General features: G+C 38.3%; 2 protein-coding genes across 5 annotated transcripts; both read right to left on the bottom strand.

The window, feature by feature from the left end:
- Nucleotides 1-1,975: 1,975 nt before the first annotated feature.
- Nucleotides 1,976-10,696, bottom strand: ankrd34bb (ankyrin repeat domain 34Bb). 4 transcript variants are annotated; one of them, XM_042488946.2, is made up of 3 exons: nucleotides 10,514-10,696; nucleotides 4,101-4,391; nucleotides 1,976-3,980 (listed from the first exon to the last, which is right to left on the bottom strand). In XM_042488946.2, the coding sequence occupies exons 2-3, from the start codon at nucleotides 4,301-4,303 to the stop codon at nucleotides 2,489-2,491; spliced, it is 1,695 nt and encodes a 564-aa protein (XP_042344880.1). In that variant the 5' UTR covers nucleotides 4,304-4,391; nucleotides 10,514-10,696; the 3' UTR covers nucleotides 1,976-2,488. The 4 variants fall into 4 exon arrangements, with proteins under 4 accessions (XP_042344880.1, XP_087933325.1, XP_087933324.1 ...); XM_088077199.1 differs by having other exon boundaries at nucleotides 4,322-4,391; XM_088077198.1 differs by lacking the exon at nucleotides 10,514-10,696 and adding an exon at nucleotides 4,887-5,214 and having other exon boundaries at nucleotides 4,322-4,391.
- A 1,417-nt stretch (nucleotides 10,697-12,113) lies between these two features.
- Nucleotides 12,114-17,847, bottom strand: dhfr (dihydrofolate reductase). The gene is made up of 6 exons (XM_042488808.2): nucleotides 17,662-17,847; nucleotides 17,507-17,556; nucleotides 16,209-16,314; nucleotides 15,299-15,422; nucleotides 13,923-14,038; nucleotides 12,114-12,222 (listed from the first exon to the last, which is right to left on the bottom strand). Exons 1-6 carry the CDS (start codon nucleotides 17,751-17,753, stop codon nucleotides 12,141-12,143), a joined length of 570 nt encoding a protein of 189 aa, XP_042344742.1. The 5' UTR covers nucleotides 17,754-17,847; the 3' UTR covers nucleotides 12,114-12,140.
- Nucleotides 17,848-18,230: the final 383 nt, after the last annotated feature.

Here is an 18,230-nt window from a genome sequence, read left to right as displayed (position 1 = left end):
TCTCCTCCGTCCTCCTCCTCTACCTTCAGGTCTTTGTGGATCCATTATTTCAAAACAGGTGAACTGACCTATGACCCTTCTCTCTATCTGGCTCTGGCTGACTGTCAGTGTTTCCACCCCATTCAATCGTGTGTTGAATGGATTCTGACTGCCAGTGCTTTTTGAAATGTGAACAGCTTTTTTTTTTAGATATACTGGTAAAAGACTTCTGGATTTGGTGCTAAAGGGAATGGTGGATTACAGCCTTGAAAACTGTCAAAATACTTTTGGGTACCAGGGAAGAATGATTTGTATAATGTAACGTCATTTATTTATTTCATTTTATTTTCATTTATTTCAAGTTATTTCCTTTTTTATATGCTTTGTTTTCTGAGCCTGCTTAAAACTGCATCACTGTAAACTGTAACTGTAATACATGTTGTATTTTATGTATTATGAATGTAGGTGAGACATTCAGTTTGCGTGGCCAGTGTGTTTCCTGTACAGTTTCATTGTTTGATTCGTCTATATGTGTGTTGAAGGTTAAAAAGTATAATGAAAATATTGAGGGGAAATTATTTTTTTTTAAATGAGCACATGCCACTGGTGAACAGTAACAAAGTACATTTACTTCAGTTCTGTACTTAAGTACAATTTTTGAGTATTTGTACTTTACTTGAGTATTATTATTTTAGGAAACTAATTTCTTTGACTCCACTACATTTATATGAAGGCTCTTGTTTACTTGTTACATTTTGCTTTGAAGTCAGTGGATGATTTTATTTTGGGATTTTTAGTTAAACTTTGAAACCTGAGCAAAATGGCTTGATTTCTATCAAAAACATAGAAACAAGTTATAATTACAGGTTAAAAAAAAAGACTTGAAATGTTGCAAAAACAAACAAAAATAAAAAAAAGAAAAAGGGCAAAAAACAAAAAATAAAGATAAAAAATTTAATATTAAATAATAATATAATAATAATAATCGTTTCCTGGAACCCCCCTTTTTTGTATTATTAACTTAAAATAATGTCTCATTTTCTCTTTCTGTCTATATGTGTTAAAGTTTAAGGTCATTTTCTTGTGAGCTCCTCCTTTTTAGCAATGATTTTAATAGAAATCAAACCAGTTTGCTTAAGTTTCAAAGCTTGAAATGCATATTAAAGGTGTCTGAAGGCAGCACAAGAAAAGTGATGTTGTTCCAGGTTTCAAAGGGTTAAAAGCCAAACAGGTGCCTTTGAACATTCTGCCATTTACACACATACACACTGCCTTGGCTCATCTTAGCTCAAAACCAACAGTGATTTTCAGTTGATTGTAAGTTACACATCCTGTTAGTCGCTTAAACATTTGGTACATAGTTTGAGTAGACAAACACTGAAGGTTAAATATAACACTTAAGTGTAACCAATGGCAACTCTGAAAATGCTTTAGATTTTTAAGGATGCAGTTTTACAAATTGGCAGTAAAATGTTTTTCTCTGGTAACACAGAGGGGACAAGACAAACTGGACAAAACTCTAAATGCTGGGGGGCTTTTTTTCCTTCAGTGTGCAGTTTTATTCCAACAGTATACAGTACACTCCATGGATATATGATTTTTGTTTTCGTAAAGAATATATATGATCATCTTTAATAAATCGTCATTCTAGCATGATGAAAATTAGCTAATGAAATCATTTTAATGCATATTTAGCACACACAGTCACTGTTAAAATGCTCAAAATTTAATTCCCACACATCAAGCTGGCGTTTCTTGATCTGTATTTCACACTGCACTGTGCTTTCTTAGATATGACATCATGTTCAAAGATGACAAGAGAGATGACTGTGTATCATCAGTTCATTCAATTCCATCTGGAAAACTCAGAAATAAGTACGAATTTTGTTTGTTTTTCTGTAGAAACCAAATACTGAAAAAAAGTTGTGCATTTACTCATTATCTGCTTTAAAGTAAAAATCAAATAAACAAGGAAACAAAAACAAAATAAGTCAAATTTACATTGTTCTTAATTTTTTATTTTTCTCTCATTTTCCATGCGTCGCGCATGCGCAGCTAAAAGACTGATGCTCAAAGTTTAGGACAACTCCATCCGCTGACACAGGAAACGAGATGATGTTAAAATCTCTGGAAACAAGTAAGACCTGGTGTTAAGAATGTTTAGGTCAGACCATGTAGCATTTCTGGAAAAATGCCAGACATATTTTAAAATTTTTGTTAGGTAATATTGATGAAAAGTTTCCCATGTAACTTAAGTTTGACTCTTTTGTATGTTTCATTACACAGAGCTCAAGCCACCCTTATGGCTGGTGTGACAATATCAAATTCTGACATGAGAAGTCTAACACAGTACATCGACACAGGCTCAGAATTCCTGAAATGTATTACCAGTAAGTTTTACAAGGGCACATGAACTGGCATCAGCGATGGCATCATAGGTATAGCACAGAACTGTGTGATACTGATAAGAGCACATGCATTTTTCTCTAGATACATGCAATATTTTATCCTAGTGGCCAAAAGTTTCTTCGAAGTTGGCAAGCTGTTTTATCTGCTCACTCTGCATCGAGTGGCGTCTCCACAGCATTTTCTTGGCTTTTAGATCCCTAGGAAAAACAGGAGCACAGGGTAGAATTGGCTTTGATCCTGTGAGAACACCATTCAGTGTCTTGCTGCTTCCACTCAATGGGTAGGAAGAGCTAGAGCTGACGCCAATATCTGGTATAGGAGCATGGGGATTCAAAGGAGGGAGGTATCCAGGGCGAGTGTGGGCGATGTGATCCAGAAGAAGGGCCCCTGAGCCTCTTCGCTCCAGCCCGGCAGCACTTCGTCTCTGGACAGTACTCTCCAAGGACTCCCTGGATCCTGACAGAGTGGAGGATCTGCTGTTGACCAGCTTGTGCTTTTCAGGTCCCACTCCAGCTCCACCCCAGTTCTTGGAGCTATTGTCTCGGCTGCCAAACTGCGGTAACTGAGAGTCAGAACTGTAGTGGTCAATGCCAATGTTTCGCCGACGGACCACGTTTTGCAGACTGGAAACATTCAATTGTCTGAGACAGTCTTCATCCACACGGCTGGATTCGTGGGGAAAGGGGAAACTGTCTTGATGCAAGTTTGGGTGTGAAGTAAAATGCAGCGAACTTGCAGCGCTGTCATATGACATCTTCCTACCGAAGCCTCTTTTTCCACCTCCTCCCCTTTTCTCATTTCCTGACATGTTCTCCAGTGCTTTCAGAAGCCCTGATGCATCTTTGACATCCATGCTATGGTGGCGTGAAAGGGCAGGAGGTCTTCCGTGGAATCCTAGGCCATTGACTCTGAAGGACAACTCCTCCTCGGGTAGAATTTCTGCTGGCTCTTCTGTCAGAGACGACGTCTGGCTCTGCTGGAGCAGCAGGGAGGGACTTTTGGACCACTGCTCTGAGTGTATCCTTTGGAGATTAAGCCGCTTATCCACACCAGGAATATGCAAAGGACTAGGATGTTGAATCGGAGAGCCTGGTCGAGATGTGACGAGGCCAGGCCCTGACCCTAAACACTGGGCTTCCCTTAAGCCAAGATGGGGGCTACTGGGTTGGGAAGAAGCACTTGCTGTGAAGCCCTGTGAAGGAGTTCGTAGTGGCATCTCATAATATGGAGACAAGTAACAAGATGCTGGGGTGTAATGCATGCGCTCCTCGAGGTCTGGAGGCGGAGGGACATTGAGATATTGCTTTGTCATCTGATGGCCAGACGGCAGTTTGTTGGTCGTGATGATGATAACCTCCTTACCCTTTGCTTTGCAGGCATCCAGGAGGACCCCAAGGACACTTCTGTTACCTGAATTGACTGCATAAACCAATGCTGATAGGCCTGCACGATCTTCCAGAGTTGGATCAGCTCCATGACTCAGCAAGAGAGACAGAATTTCAGCTCCAGCTTGTTCAAGACATGCATGCATCAGAGCGGTTTTCCCAGTCTTATCTTGGATGTTTGGATCAGCACCATTTCCCAGAAGATACCTATTGGGAATAAAGATTATTTTTACTACACCAGAAAAGTCCTCAAGAGTCCTTAAGCAAGTAATTTTCAACAAACCACATGCGTTAAAGAATCAATACATGTATCCTGACAGAACATACCGAACCATCTTGTGTTTGGGTACACTCTGTGAATCTGTATGTCGTGTCTTGCAAGCCACCATAAGTGGTGTCTCCCCCTGTTCATTACTCTCATTTATGTAGGCCCCTCCTTCCAAGAGCAGCCGAGTCAGACGCAGACGACACAAATACACAGCCTTCAGCAGAGAATTGCCATCTGTCCGAACCTCTGTTGACTCGCCCATTGTGATAGTCTTGGATACCTCTTATCTGCCTTCAGTGTCTCCAGTGAAGAATTTTTACATTTGTCCAAAGGTTCGCACAGTCCAGTCCCTGCAATAGAGGAGGAGGAACACTAAAGTTACATGGGTAGTCAGTCAAATGGGCAGCTGTTGGTTGCATGCATGCACAATGTTCTACTTTGTAAAAAACACTAAAAAAAAAAAAAAAAAGACAGAACCTAGAACCTATACTGTGCATGTTATTACAAGTTCAGATTAAAGAAAGCTCCAGGTGGCAGGTTGTTGAGTTTTCATAGTGAAGACGTCGAGAAGACACTTCAACATACACCTCTTAGTGAAACATACTGTATATGTAACAGTACATGTGCTCACTATAGGACTCTAAACAGCCCTTTAGTGTGAATGTGAGTGTGAATGGTTTGTCTGTCTATGTATGTTAGTCCTGAGAGGTTTGGCAACCTCTCCAGGGTGTACTTCATCTCTTATCCAGTGCATGCTGGTATAGGCTTCAGCCTACTCTTGACCCTGAACAGGGTAAACAGATTAGAAAAATGGATGAATGGTATCCATAGCAACATTTAATTACCAAAGTAGGTGACTGTAGCACTCTCACAACACAGATGTATTGTTAATGTCTCCGAAAGTTCATAGCATGCTGAATAGAATGCAGACTGATGACTGCCTGGGAGGAAGGACAAATACATTTAAAAAAATCTATGACATGTTTTGAAAAACAGCCAGTGTGATGTAAAATATACACCTTTACACAACACAGCATACAAATGAACAAATGGGCCTTGAGACCCACATTCTGATAATTGTTATTTCATGCTTGCGAGAGACTATGTTGTTATGACATTTCTATGTTGTAACATAATTTTGCAATCAGCAAAGGGGCAGAAGTTTAGTTAGCATCTACATGTCAGTGGAACCTCTATAAGAAGCCTTATAATGCCTTAAACTCTTGGAGTGATGATCACACTTCTGATTAAAGGGTAACTTCTGTAATTTTCGACTTGGCCATCGTTTTTCTCATGTTTTTGTGCAAATGGGACTAATGGGAACTGCATTTTTTTAAAACTGGTCCAGTATTAAGCAAGACCGCCTCTGCCGGCAGCTGTGAAACAGGCTGCAATATAACTACTTGGGGCCATTGTGCATTTTCACTAAAATGCTCATCTTTTGCCCCTGACAGGATCAAATTCTTATTCTAAAGGATTTCACCAATAAAAACAGGGTCCTCAAATAAAATTAGGCCGTCTCTGCAAAGAAAGGCACAAATACTTTTTGAAATTGGTGCTACATGACCAGAGAAAACAGAATAGAAGGACTGTGGCATTGGCTTTTGTTCATTTGAGGAGAGAAATATACAACTCAGTAACAGAATCTTGGTTTATATTTGATCAGCACTGCTCAGTTTTTCAGATTGATCTGCATTTCCTCAGCCTTCATTTTCACAGTGCAGGAAGCTGTATGGCGCCCACTTCCTGTTCACAAACTCTCGCCATTACAGTGAGACAAGGCATTAAAGTACATTTTTTAAAACATTTTAGGAGAGAAATAGGCTGTGCAGAAACATAATCTTGATTATTATCAGTCAGCACTGCCTATTTTTACCATTTGATTGGATCTAAGTGTGAGTTTGGGAGACAAATAGAGGAGCGGGCATATTGATCAGCTTTATACGTTTTGTGTCAACAGTGGCGATGGCATGGTTGGCAGGCCTGTAGTTCAAGTCACAGGATGTAAAATACATAATATTCTGAAAGGGTAAGATAATTATAGTTCAACCAGAAACAGCCGAGAAATTGCTAAACTCACTAGACTCAATTTAAATAAATTTAGTGTGTACAGAGCCAGCATATCGTCACATCTAACTGAGTGAATTAAGGGTTAAGGTCTACAAAACCAGAGCTAATGATTGCTAAAACAGTGGAAGGACAAACCAAGACGTCGTTTGTGAGTTTTAGTTGGCTTCTGTTGACTCTTAATGTCTTTTATGATGATAAAATTATAGTTAATTTAAAAGGAGTTTGGTGGGTTTGGTGATGGTAATTCTGGGGCTATTTCTGGTTGTACAAAAAGGATCCTTAACAATAAGGTCTATCTCTCTAATGGTCCTTTTCATAATGTTGTCAGGCACGTATAGCAACAATCTGAGCCTGTCAGTGGCAAAAAATAAGCTCTCTTAGTGGATGTAAATTGACGGTGCACAAATGCCAAAAGTGGTTATGTTGCAACCTGTTTCACACCTGCCAGCTTTAGCAGTCTCACTCAGTATCAGACCAGTTTTAAAATACTTATTTTCCATTCGTCACTCTGGCACAAAAACATGGGAAAATTGGATCCAGGTTGACAAATATTACCCTAGTTAGTTACCCCAACCCTTTGAAACTTGAGCAAATTGTCAACGGAGGAAAAGATGATCCAAAAATTAGCAAGAAAATAAGGACGTTGGTAGAAACAAACAAAAAACAAAGAAAGGACCTGGAAAAAGATCTTAAGAATTATAATAATTAATACATCATTACGATAATTATAAATCCAATTTTCCCCTAGCTTTTTTCTTTTTTACCTAGACATTTTAAAAAATAATTTTCAAAATCTGTGAGTATTTAAATTGCTCATTGCTTTTTTTTTCAAATGTTTTTGAAAGAAATCACACAAATTTAGCAGGGTTCAAAGGTTTAAATACTTGTGCAAGGCATCTGAAAGAAGCACAAGAAAAGTGATGTTGCTCCTGGTTTCAAAGGGTTAAGATGATGCAGATGCACTCACTCACTCACTCACACACACACACACACACACACACACACACACACACACACACACACACACAAACACACACACACACACACACAAACACACACAGCTGAGCAGAGCAGATGTGTAATGACAGAAGTCAAACATTTAAAGGACATAACTTCATCCTTCCAGCCTCAGACTTAAGAACACAATGTGTTTGTTATACTCTCCTGGACTGCCTGTATTCATGTCTGCAGCCTATTGTGTGTGTGGCCTTGTGTGTCTTACATCCACGACTGATCACGTCTTGTAGTCTTATCTGCGAAACATGACATAGTTTCACTGTGTAGGTGTGTGTGTAAGCAGGATGTAAAGCATGTACGTAAATACAGAAAAGAACATCATATAAAACGATGATACCATGGTAATGTACTAGTTGACTGGACTAGCCTAACAAAAGACCAACTTATTCAATAAAGATATTGTCGAAATACTGTCAGTGCCCTCTTTGAGTGTAAACATGGGGAAAAGAAAGAGGAATAATTTAATTTTAGTGAAGCTGATCACCCTCAGGTCAGGAGCATTATACCAAATAATTCAGAACAGGGGCTTTGGCGTCACCCTCTGCACACCTACGTCTGTTGCTCACGCACACACTCACAGTCTCTCGAAGGAAAAAAGACAGATGTCATCTTCACAGTCCAGTGACCATGAATGGTTCTAGCTCCACTTTCATTCACAAAAGCCCATTTTACATAAAAAACATGTGCTGTCGCTGATGTCATGCCAGCCCTGGAAGATGGCAAGGTAAGATTATTCAGGGTATAATGCGTACCCTGTGATGCCACTCCAAATTTTGTGCTGTAAGTTAAGATGTAGGCATTAGGCTGCAATACAGGCACTGAAGCTATGGTGAAGACGAGTATTCAAACATTTTATAAGTGCTGCTGTTCTGATTCTGAGTTATGTTCTAATCTAAGATTCAAAGGCTGCAGCTAAAAACAAAATTGTGAGAGCAGAGCCCAGTCACCAGAAAAAAATGTTTTACTTTCCTGCAAACCATGAATAAATTACATTTGTGCATTTTATACATATCATATCAGTGTTTCTACAGTGATTTAGCATATGAGCTGACCTTATCGCAAAGAGGAGGGGACACTCAGTATGTTTACATAATGTTAGAAAAAGTCAAGTTTGTGCAACCAAAACAGGACTTTTAATATGCAAACATGTTATTCCACACCAATCGCAGCAAGAAGAATTTCTCAGAATTTTTCATGTATATGCCTCAACCTAGGTGATCTGCACATGCTCCATATTCCCGCAGCTGGGCTTTGACCCTGAAGTTGCACAGCATAAATTTGTAGAAAAAAAAGCATTTTTTGGGACCTTGATTCCAATTTCTTGAGGAAAGACAGGACAGTGTATATTGGTGCTCCAGCAGCATCAGAAATCACTCGCTGGGCTTGTGATGCATGTGGAGATTAATCCTGGTGCAGGGGCAAACTAAAACATTTTGTGCCTTTCAAGGGGTGAGAGGGGCCTCAGAGATTTATAACAATTCTTTTTTTCTACAAAGCTGAGTCTTTTTACTAATTTATTTAGCCAGTTTTGATTTAGTTATTGCACTAATTACTGAGAAATACAAAATTGTAAAAAAAAAAAAAAACAACAAAACTTTTCATTCCCCTAACTCACATTTTGGAACTAAGATGTCCCTAGAAAAAACAGCAACATGTCCCTAAAAAGCACCCACGTTTAGGAACTGAAATGCTGCAAGAACACAGCAATAGGTCCCTTAAAAGCACCCAAGTTTTGGAACAAAAATGTCGCAAGAGAAACACAACTGGGTCCCCCCCAAAAAACAATCATATTTGGTGCCTGAAAAGCCTTTGGGAACCCAACAGTAATTCGCTAAAAACATCTGGTTTTGTTCGTTGGTGTTGAACAGTGTTCGTTGGTGTTGAACAGTGGTCCACAGCTTGGCAGGCGCCTCGCCTCGGTGACACACCATCCTCCGTCTCCTCCACCTCCTGACAACAGTCAGGATAACAGCTACTAGGTCACTTTGGAAACATTAATATGGTGCATATAAAATCTATACATGCAATCTATATGTTGTTTGCAGACATGTACAATGTCAACACTTATTTCTGACAACTTGGCTCCTTCATTGTTAATAATCTGTACACTGCTGTCCTGGTTCATGTGGGAGGACTATAAAGTGTGTGTGAGGAGCAGGAGATTTGAACCTGTGTTCGCAGCCCTTTCTGCAGTGACATTCAAACCCCCGTCTGTGCGTCTGTGAGGGGTCAGGCCTGGCCTTCAACCAGCAGCAACACAGACAGAATAGCTAATGATGGAGGCAGCAGAGAAAATGTCATTCCTTAACACTTTATCATGCTTTTTCACTCTGTGCTTCCCCACTAGAGTTTGAGATGTTATCATTGTTATGACAATCTGCCTAACATACGTGTATTCATCAACGTGTTGAGAGCTACTTATGGATGCAGTCAAGTGGTCACAGGTAGAATCTGCTGTCAGTTCCTCTCAGAAGCAGAGTATGACTCAAAGGGAATGAATGTTTCTCAGAACAGAACAGAAATAACTCTACAAGGACATCGTCTTTCATCTTCTGCTGCCCAAATTCCAACATAAATGATCAATGTCAGTTTACGGCTGTTAGATAAAGCAGACTGTATTCTGACATCATCTGTCATATACATGCTATGTTGTCTCAAAAAACTGAATAAAAAAAATAAACACTAACTCCTGATTCACATAAACTCTAACTTCACAGCATAATAACGTAAATGTCATGCAGAAAATACACTGTAACGAATAACACTTAAAAATTTCATCATATTATCCCCATTTAAGTCTGATGCTTTCTTTAACCATCTGAAACTTATAAATAAATTTATACATAAATTTGTTTGATATCTCACAAAAACATGGGAAGAAAGCAGCAAGCAAAGAAATGATCCCAAAATTAGCAAGAAACTAGTAAAAAGCAGTAGAAATGTACCTGAAAATTAGTGATAAAAAACAAATAAATAAAAAAAAAGAAAAATAAGGAAATGAACAAGAAAAAAAGTGCTTAAAATTATAATAATTCTGTAACAATAATAAAGTTTTTCCCTTGCTTTTTTTCTTTTTCCACCTAGCTTATTTGAAAATCATTTTAGAAATCAACTTTTTTTGGCAGTTTGTGGAATATTTCTTACCAGGTTGCTCATTGTCTTTTTCCCCCATTTTTGTTTTTAAAGAAATCACGCTAATTTGCTCATGGTTCAAAGGTTTGAGAACTTGTGAAAAGTGATGTCGCTCCAGGTTTCAAAGGGTTAAAGCTTAATATTCTTACTGTCATTATTAAATAACAATTCTTACCTTGGCATTATGAGGAATATTAGGGACATTTACCATACACGCACTACAGCAACAAAGTGTAAATGTGTATAAACTCACCTGAATGTGTCTCATTCTTTATTGACGCAGCTGGTCAAAGTGCAGGTCCCCTCCAGCTGACAGGACACCCTCACCGTCCACGCTGAGGAGGAACCAGCATCCATCCGTGCAGAGGGATTGACTGATGAGAGCAGGCAGTGAAGACTCATATATGTCTGATGAGTGAAAGGCGAGCCTATGGCAGCTGAGGAGCAGGAAGCACACAGCCAATCACAGCGCATCCCATTGTGAGCAGCCACAGTGCACACATTGGTCTTTGGTGAAAGTACTTGCGCAGGTAAGACTCATTTCTTTTCACCTTCAGGTATTCAGACTGTTGATGTGTGAAACAACAATAGTTCCGACCACGTCACCGGAAAGTTCAAGGCTGCGAGCGGATGGATTTTATTTTGGCGACGATTGCACAACAGAGAGCTTCACTGACTTCATGGACAACTTACCAAACAGGCTCAGTGGATGACTTCAATTTAAGGTTGATTAATAAAGATTTAGTTTAGCTCACTTCTGCATCAGGTAATGAGGACATGGTTTTTTAAAAGGCATGATGTCCTTCTCCACTGTGTGGAAATTTCAGTCTGATGATGTCTGTGTCATAACAGTCAGTGTGAAGTGTTCAAATTGACTGTTCTTCACCTCTCACTATCCCAGACTGTAATTTCCTGTTTACTTTTATCGAGAAGAGGTTTTAAACTTTGAAAGCTGGATTGTTGTCAGTTTTCCTGTGCTGCATTCAGACGCCTTTCATAACTATTTGACCCTTTGAAACCTGAGCAAGTTGGTTTCTTTCGAAACGTGGGGAAAAAGGTAATGACCGAAAAGTCAAGAAATGTAGTTTAAATTGCAATAATTAAACAAAGGTGAAAAAAAGAGATTATTTAAAAAAATACCTTAAAATGGGGGAAAATGTCCTGAATACAATATTTATTATATTGTATATAATTATAATGATTTCATATTTGAAATTGTGTTGCAGAACAAACAACAATAAAATATATTTAAAACAATACTTTTTCAGCACCTTTTCTCAGTCATTTTTGGGGTTTTATTTGTTGGCTTGTTATTTTTAGATGATTTTCTTGTCATTTTTTACTAATGTTTGGGCCATGTCTTGTTAAGTTGCTTGTGACCTTCTCTACATGTTTTTGAAGAAATCACACCAATTTCTTTTGAAAAAATTGGGCAGGAAAGGCAATGACCAACTGGGCAAGAAATGTCTCTCAAATTGAAAGATATTTGAAAAATAAAATAACCTAAAAATAAGTTTTAAAAAAGAGGGAGGGGAGAGGGATTGTTAACAATATCCTGACTATCCTAATCCTAACTATATTTATGATTATAATAATTTTAGATTGAAAATTTTGTTGCAGAACAAAATATAATATAATATAAAAATAAATGTTTTTCTCAGCAGCATCATTTGTGTGTGTGTTTTTCACTTTTTTGTTATTATTATTTATTTTCTGGTGATTTACTTACAGAGGCTGACCTACTCAGCTGGTTTTGCTGTAAAATGCAGACAGAGTACAGTATATGATCATGTTAATGATAAACCCTCACCCACCTGTATTTAACTCCAAAATAAACTGCTAAAAGTCCAGAATTTACATTGTTGTGGTTTTATTTCTCTTCACTGCTGGATGCTCTCATAGACCTCAAATCTGTACTGGATCCCGTTCTCCTCCTGCAGCTCCTGCGGCACTCCTGGAAACCTGCGGGAGGAGAAACAAGCCTCACTGTGTGTTTCATCTGCTTTACACACAGATGTTTAAGGTCTGACAGCAGTCTGCACCACTCAAAAGTCAGAAGTTCCCAATTTCAGCAGCCAACAGTTGTATTACACAGACACACCTAAAGGGACGTTAATAAAAACAACATTTGGTTTAATGATTTTTAAATACATTTAGATTTACCTTTGAAAATCTGATGAGCAAACAGTGTTTTCTACTTGAATCAACTTTAAGGAACAATTTCAGTCTACTGCAGCATGGCTCTAATTTTCTCCGGGTTTCTTATTAAATGAAGGATTATCAGCAACATTTAAAATCTTGCTTTCATTTTGATCGAGCTGGTTCACAACCAAGGAGCAATGCATACCAATTACCTCGTGCTAAAAACGGGCACCACAGAGGGAGTTTACACATCATATTCAGAACCAGGTTTTTGTACATGAATTTATCATTTTACAGGATATTAGTACACCACAATGTCACACAGTTAACTGGTTTGGCGACCGTCACAGTCGAGTCACAACTGTGCAAATATTAGCAACCAATTACATATTTTGTAATTTAACTAAACTTTTTTTTTTTAAATGCCTGAAAATACACATTAAACTGAACATTAAACTCTAACATATTTTTAACAAAGATAACTTGCCCTATAATAACAAAATAATAATAATAACTTAAACTACAACATATTGGCCAATTAGCCATTTTATTATTTCAAGTGTACGGGCATTCTTGTGAGCCACAATGGATTGTTTTGCAACTTTTCAAGCAGAAAATGGAACTTATAAATATGTGAACCTGACAATAATAATGATTTTGATGGCTTAGTTTTGCATGCACCATATAAGGTTATGTTTATAGACTGTCTCACTGGAAATGCAATGCCAGGCTTAACAGCTCGGGTCTGTTTTCTTCCCGTCAGCTGATCATTCACATACACTGTAAAACATGGTGCAGCAGCGTTTTGTTATCATGCAGCACAGACCTGAATAACCTCCCAGATGATGTTAGACAGCCCCGACTCTCAACACTTTCAAACAAAAGATTAAATGGTTCCATTTTTACACTGCCTACTCCACCTGGTAATGACTGAAAACTTATATTTTACATCATTTTAAATCATGCTACTATCTTTGTACCTCTTGTCTGCACTTTTACTATTTTTGATGGTGATTAGTATTATTATTTTTTAATCATTTAGCAATTGATTTTACCTTTATATCTTATCTCTTTAATCTTTATTGTGAATCTCTATCTTTTATTAAGTTTTTTATATTCTATTGCTTTGTAAAGCACTTTAAATTGCCCTGCTGTGCGAAATGTGCTGTACAAAGTTGGAAACGGTCTTCACACAGCACTCTAGGCCACCCTACACATTATTGTAGCCCCGGTTATTAGGCAGCTCAGTTTTATACAATGTAGTAAGGAGTTCCTGCTCCATCTCTCTCAGCTTAGAAGTCTTTGGCCAGACAAAGACTTCTGGGATGAACTGTTGGTTTGTTTCAATCCTATTTCATCATCTGACCATTTGAGTTTCTTTACCCATCTGATGTTTACTTTCTCCTACATCTCCTTGGTGACTACACGGTTATAACTGAAAGAAAGGACAACCAGAACTACCTATTAAGTCTCAAGTTGTAGTAAACCTGAATTTTCCTCAACATGTGTGCTGATCTTACTCTGGCAGCAGACGATATTTGTCCGGACTGATTTCAGGGAGGTACGTGTCACACTCAAACTGCTTCAGGATCTGTGTGACGAACAGTCTCCTGGTCCCCGGGCTCTCCATCATTTCCTGGGTAGCCCAAAGCAAACAGAACATAATTACAGAAAGAAGAGGGCTCTGTGTGTGTGTGTGTGTGTGTGTGTGTGTGTGTGTGTGTGTGTGTGCACGCGCGCGTGTGCAAGAGTGTTTGATACCAACAAATACTGCAGTGGTTCACCATGACCAACACTGAAATCTGCAACCAGTCTGACAGTAAAATTCAACCCTGGATAATTATTTAGCCATCATTTCCCTTGTTGATCAGAACACTTTTCAAAATTAAGCTAAATAAAACATTAGACATTTATATGATTTTCTACTTTCAATGAGTTTATTTTATGAACCAACATCAGTCCTATTCATAAAAATCAAATATTTAGTAATTTTCAGAATTTTAACCCTTTAAATGCCAGGTTTTGTCATGATGCCACTATGTTTTTAGATAAAAAAAAAAACCAAACAAATAAAAAAATGAATTATTTTCCATATACTACATGCAAATTAGATTTGCTTTACTATCACAGTCTGGAATATGTCAATGATTTGCAGCAACACTGACTGTGACAGTGCTCCTAGTGGACATCAGGTGTAAAATTGTAAAAAATGACAAATTCCAAGTCAAAAGCCTAGAAGGACACCCAGAAATAACACAATGCATGTTTATATCCTCTGATGGCTGTGGGATTGAACATTTCAGCTTGAATTGGTTTAAGTTTTTTGCACTTAACAGTCTGAATGTAACAATTTAGTTTCCACAGTGCTTTTAGACTTATTGTAGGAGCTGATCAGGAAATTCCAAGATTAAACAAAAATACACACTTTTGCCAAAATGTATGCTATATGCATGAACACAGCCAAAATGATCAATGAATGAAGAATGAAAAGTGCAGACAATGTGACAAACAGTCCTTTAGGGTTAAAGATAGTCCATTTCTTTAGCAGTTTTCCCACCGAGACTCGAAATAATTGTAATCGACCTTTTGGGGAATTTGCTTCTGTTAGCTACTAAGCCCCCAAAAATATGAGCTTTCTGCCTTTAAGTATTAGATCCGCTGACTCACTGGACAGTTTTAAATGACAACTAAAAACATATCTTTCTGATACAGCCCATACTGAGCGGCTGTCTGCTTTAATCTTTATGGTCTAATTTAACTTTTTTATCTCATGACTTTCATGACTCATGGTTTCAAACTTGTGTTTTTGTTTTTGCTGCTGAATTGTGAAGCACTTAGTGCAACATTCTGTGCATTAAAGGTGCTGCTGTATGACATGAAGTTCAATCGTTCCTACCTTGTATAGAGAGCTGCCTCCTATAACCCAGACCTGGTCAGCCTGTTCTGCCAGCTCTGTGTCCACCAGCCTGAGAGCCGAGCTGAAGTCTGGTGCTAGGTAGTGTGCCCCTGCAGGGGGCGCTCTGTAGGAAAAGGAGCACATATATCAGGTCACTTAAGTTAACAACAGTTCATGCAGAGTAACATTTCACTTTAGCACCTTTGGCCCTGTGTTTAGGTAGCTGAGCTGTATGATGTCATACTATCACGTTACTTAGTGATTTAAAGGGTCACTTCGACCCAATCAACAAAGATATTTCATTTGTTTTATCACAAAAAAGTGAGAACCCAAATGGCTCTATTTTGCCGTCATCACCCACTTGAAGTTAGCCATTTTTTGCAGCTATTTTTTATCTTCTGATGATGTCCAATCTAAGAGCCACACTGGACTTATGGACAGTCCTTACACAACAACTGATTTGCATGAATGTGAGTGGATTTATTTCCCATTGATAGGATTTTAGTTAAATGCAGGTTTGTGTGATAAGTTCACATTTCCAAAAATTAAACCAGTGTCAAATGTGTTTTCAGTGCGCTAACATGAAACTGACAGTGTTATAAATTTTGTTTACTTGCTGGATTTATATTTCTGACTAATAATTATTTTTTACATTATCTGTTAAAATTATTACATCATCAGTGTTGGAAAGAATGTATGACCCACCTGAAAGGTTTACATTGCTGTTAAAAACCTTACAATATCATTCAGGACATTTCAAGACTACTGGTAAATGTAATACATTTATTGGGTTTAATTACATTTCGACTGGGTTAAGTGCAAATTTTAGAACATTTTAAGGCATTGTCACATTTTGGAAAATGACTGCATCATTGTGTGCTTCGCCACAGTGACGGTGTGTGATACGTACTTGAGCTCCCTGCTGAGGACGATGTTGATCCTGTTGTTCAGCGGTCTGTTCTTCTCTGGGATGGAAAACCATGTCTTCCTGCCCATGATCACCACGTTCTGCTTCCCTGCACGACAGCCAGGTTGGAATTCATTAATTTATTTATTAGGAATTAAAACTCAGTTCTCTTACAGGCTGTGCTTAAATGGATTTTCAAACTTTTGAGAATTAATCACCCAATAAATGAAGATAAAGATCCTTTCATTTTAGTGAACCCTGAATACATTTTCTCACCAGTTTCATGCTGCTTGTTTTATAATGTCCACAGTTCAAAAAGCATGAAGTGACATGAAGAAGAACCTATTCGCTCTGATTACCATAGAAATCCTCGTTGCAGAGGGAGAAACTCCTCTAAACATCTGCATAAGACTGGAAAATGTGTTCATGGATGAAGAGAGCTGTCAAAAATTGGCTTCATCCCTGTCATCCTCCCCTCATATATTCCAAGAGCGCTCCTAATGAATAGGCAATAGAACATCTATTTTTTGGCTGCAATTGTTTTAATTGTGGTGGGCTGTCACAAATAAATACAAGTGTGGGTCTCAGGCTGCGATCTACCAGAGCATGGCCTTCCCCTCATGTGCTTACCAAAACAAAGCCTGTTTCAAGGCCTTGCACGTATGAAGTAAATTAAAGACATGGGTACATGGTGTGGAGCCCTCTGCCTACAGGCCCAGCTGGCCCCTGTTCCAAATCTGTTACTGAGTTTTCAAGGCCAAAGATCAGTGTGTGTGCTGGTGTTTATAGTGTGAACACTTCCTCCTGAATGAGCACTGAGTGCAAAGATCTGTCTCAGGGTGAGGAGGAGCATCACAGATCTGGAGTTACACTGTAACTAACATTAACTCTTTGCAACCTGAACAATTTGGCAAATTTCTTTAAAAAATAATTTAAATTAAATTAAATTAAAGAAAAAATGGGGAGAACATGACCAGCAAATTGACAACTATCCCAAAAGTTACAATAACAATAAATAACTAACAATAATGATAATATTAACCTCCAAAAGAGCAAAGAATTTTATTTGTAACATAATTCTAAATGTATAATATATATATAAAAGAGAACCACACATACAGTTTTCTGGACATTTTTTGCCTTGTTTTTTTAAAATAATATCTTATAATCCCCCCCCCAACTCATCTTCAGATCATCCTCTTGTCACCCTTTATTAAATTTTTACAGTTAACTGGACGTTTCTTGCCAAGTTCCTGTTTTTCCACTTTACTTAACCCCAAAACAACATGCACTTTCGTTACCTTCCTCAGACGGCGTGGATGTCATCTTTCGGAAATGTTTGAATTCATTACTACAAAAGAAGAAAAACAATTCAAACACGTTTATAGATTAGCACTGCGCGCGAGCCTCGGTCTCGTGCTCTTCGTTGTGTCCAGCGACCATGACGGGGACTTACCTGAGTCTGACGGGGTGCCAGGGCAGGTTTCCTTTGTGCCCGATGCCCAGGTCAGGACACACCGCCACGATACTGTTCAGAATGCGGGACATTGTGAGTGAACACTACGTTGTGATGTCGGTACCGCAGCTTCCCGCCTGCAGAGGTTAGAAAAGCAGCCAAAATGACGCGCTCTTCTTCTTCTTCTGGTTTTAGGGCCGCTGACATTCAGGTCGTTACATTACCGCCATCTAGCGGAATGAACTCTAACTTCACCAATGTCGATGTAACTCTTGAACATCCAGATAAACATCAGTTTTCTTGTGCTGCATTCAGACGCCTTTCACGGGCGTTTCAATCTCTGAAACCTGAGAATATTCATTTGATTTCTTGTAAAATCGGCAAGAAATTAGTAAACGGTGAGAGGGAAAGAATTATTCTGGGGAGTATTGTTAGATTTTATTTTATTTTTTATTTTTTAAAGAAAAATGTATAGAAAACTTTATTTATAACTCTCATGTTTTTAAAATTACACAAAAAAGAAAAAACTTCCTTGAGGTCAGGTAATTTTCTCTTTATTTCTTTCTTTA

Source organism: Plectropomus leopardus, chromosome 4 (genome assembly GCF_026936395.1).
Source record: "Plectropomus leopardus strain MGB_pleo_1.0 chromosome 4, ASM2693639v1, whole genome shotgun sequence".
Taxonomy (NCBI): Eukaryota; Metazoa; Chordata; class Actinopteri; order Perciformes; family Serranidae; genus Plectropomus; species Plectropomus leopardus.
The sequence above is the reverse complement of the archived record's forward strand: the minus strand, read 5'-3'. Positions and strand labels throughout refer to the sequence as shown.

Bases quoted from the DNA above. Each gene is read 5' to 3' on its own strand.
- dhfr (XM_042488808.2), bottom strand. From the start codon at position 17,753: ATGTCCCGCATTCTGAACAGTATCGTGGCGGTGTGTCCTGACCTGGGC. The intron at 16,315-17,506 runs GTAACGAAAGTG...GCTGTCGTGCAG, and splicing joins ATCCACGCCGTCTGAGGAAG to GGAAGCAGAACGTGGTGATC. The intron at 12,223-13,922 runs GTAAGATCAGCA...CTCCTCCCGCAG, and splicing joins AAATATCGTCTGCTGCCAGA to GTTTCCAGGAGTGCCGCAGG.
- ankrd34bb (XM_042488946.2), bottom strand. From the start codon at position 4,303: ATGGGCGAGTCAACAGAGGTTCGGACAGATGGCAATTCTCTGCTGAAG. The intron at 3,981-4,100 runs GTATGTTCTGTC...TATTCCCAATAG, and splicing joins CCCAAACACAAGATGGTTCG to GTATCTTCTGGGAAATGGTG.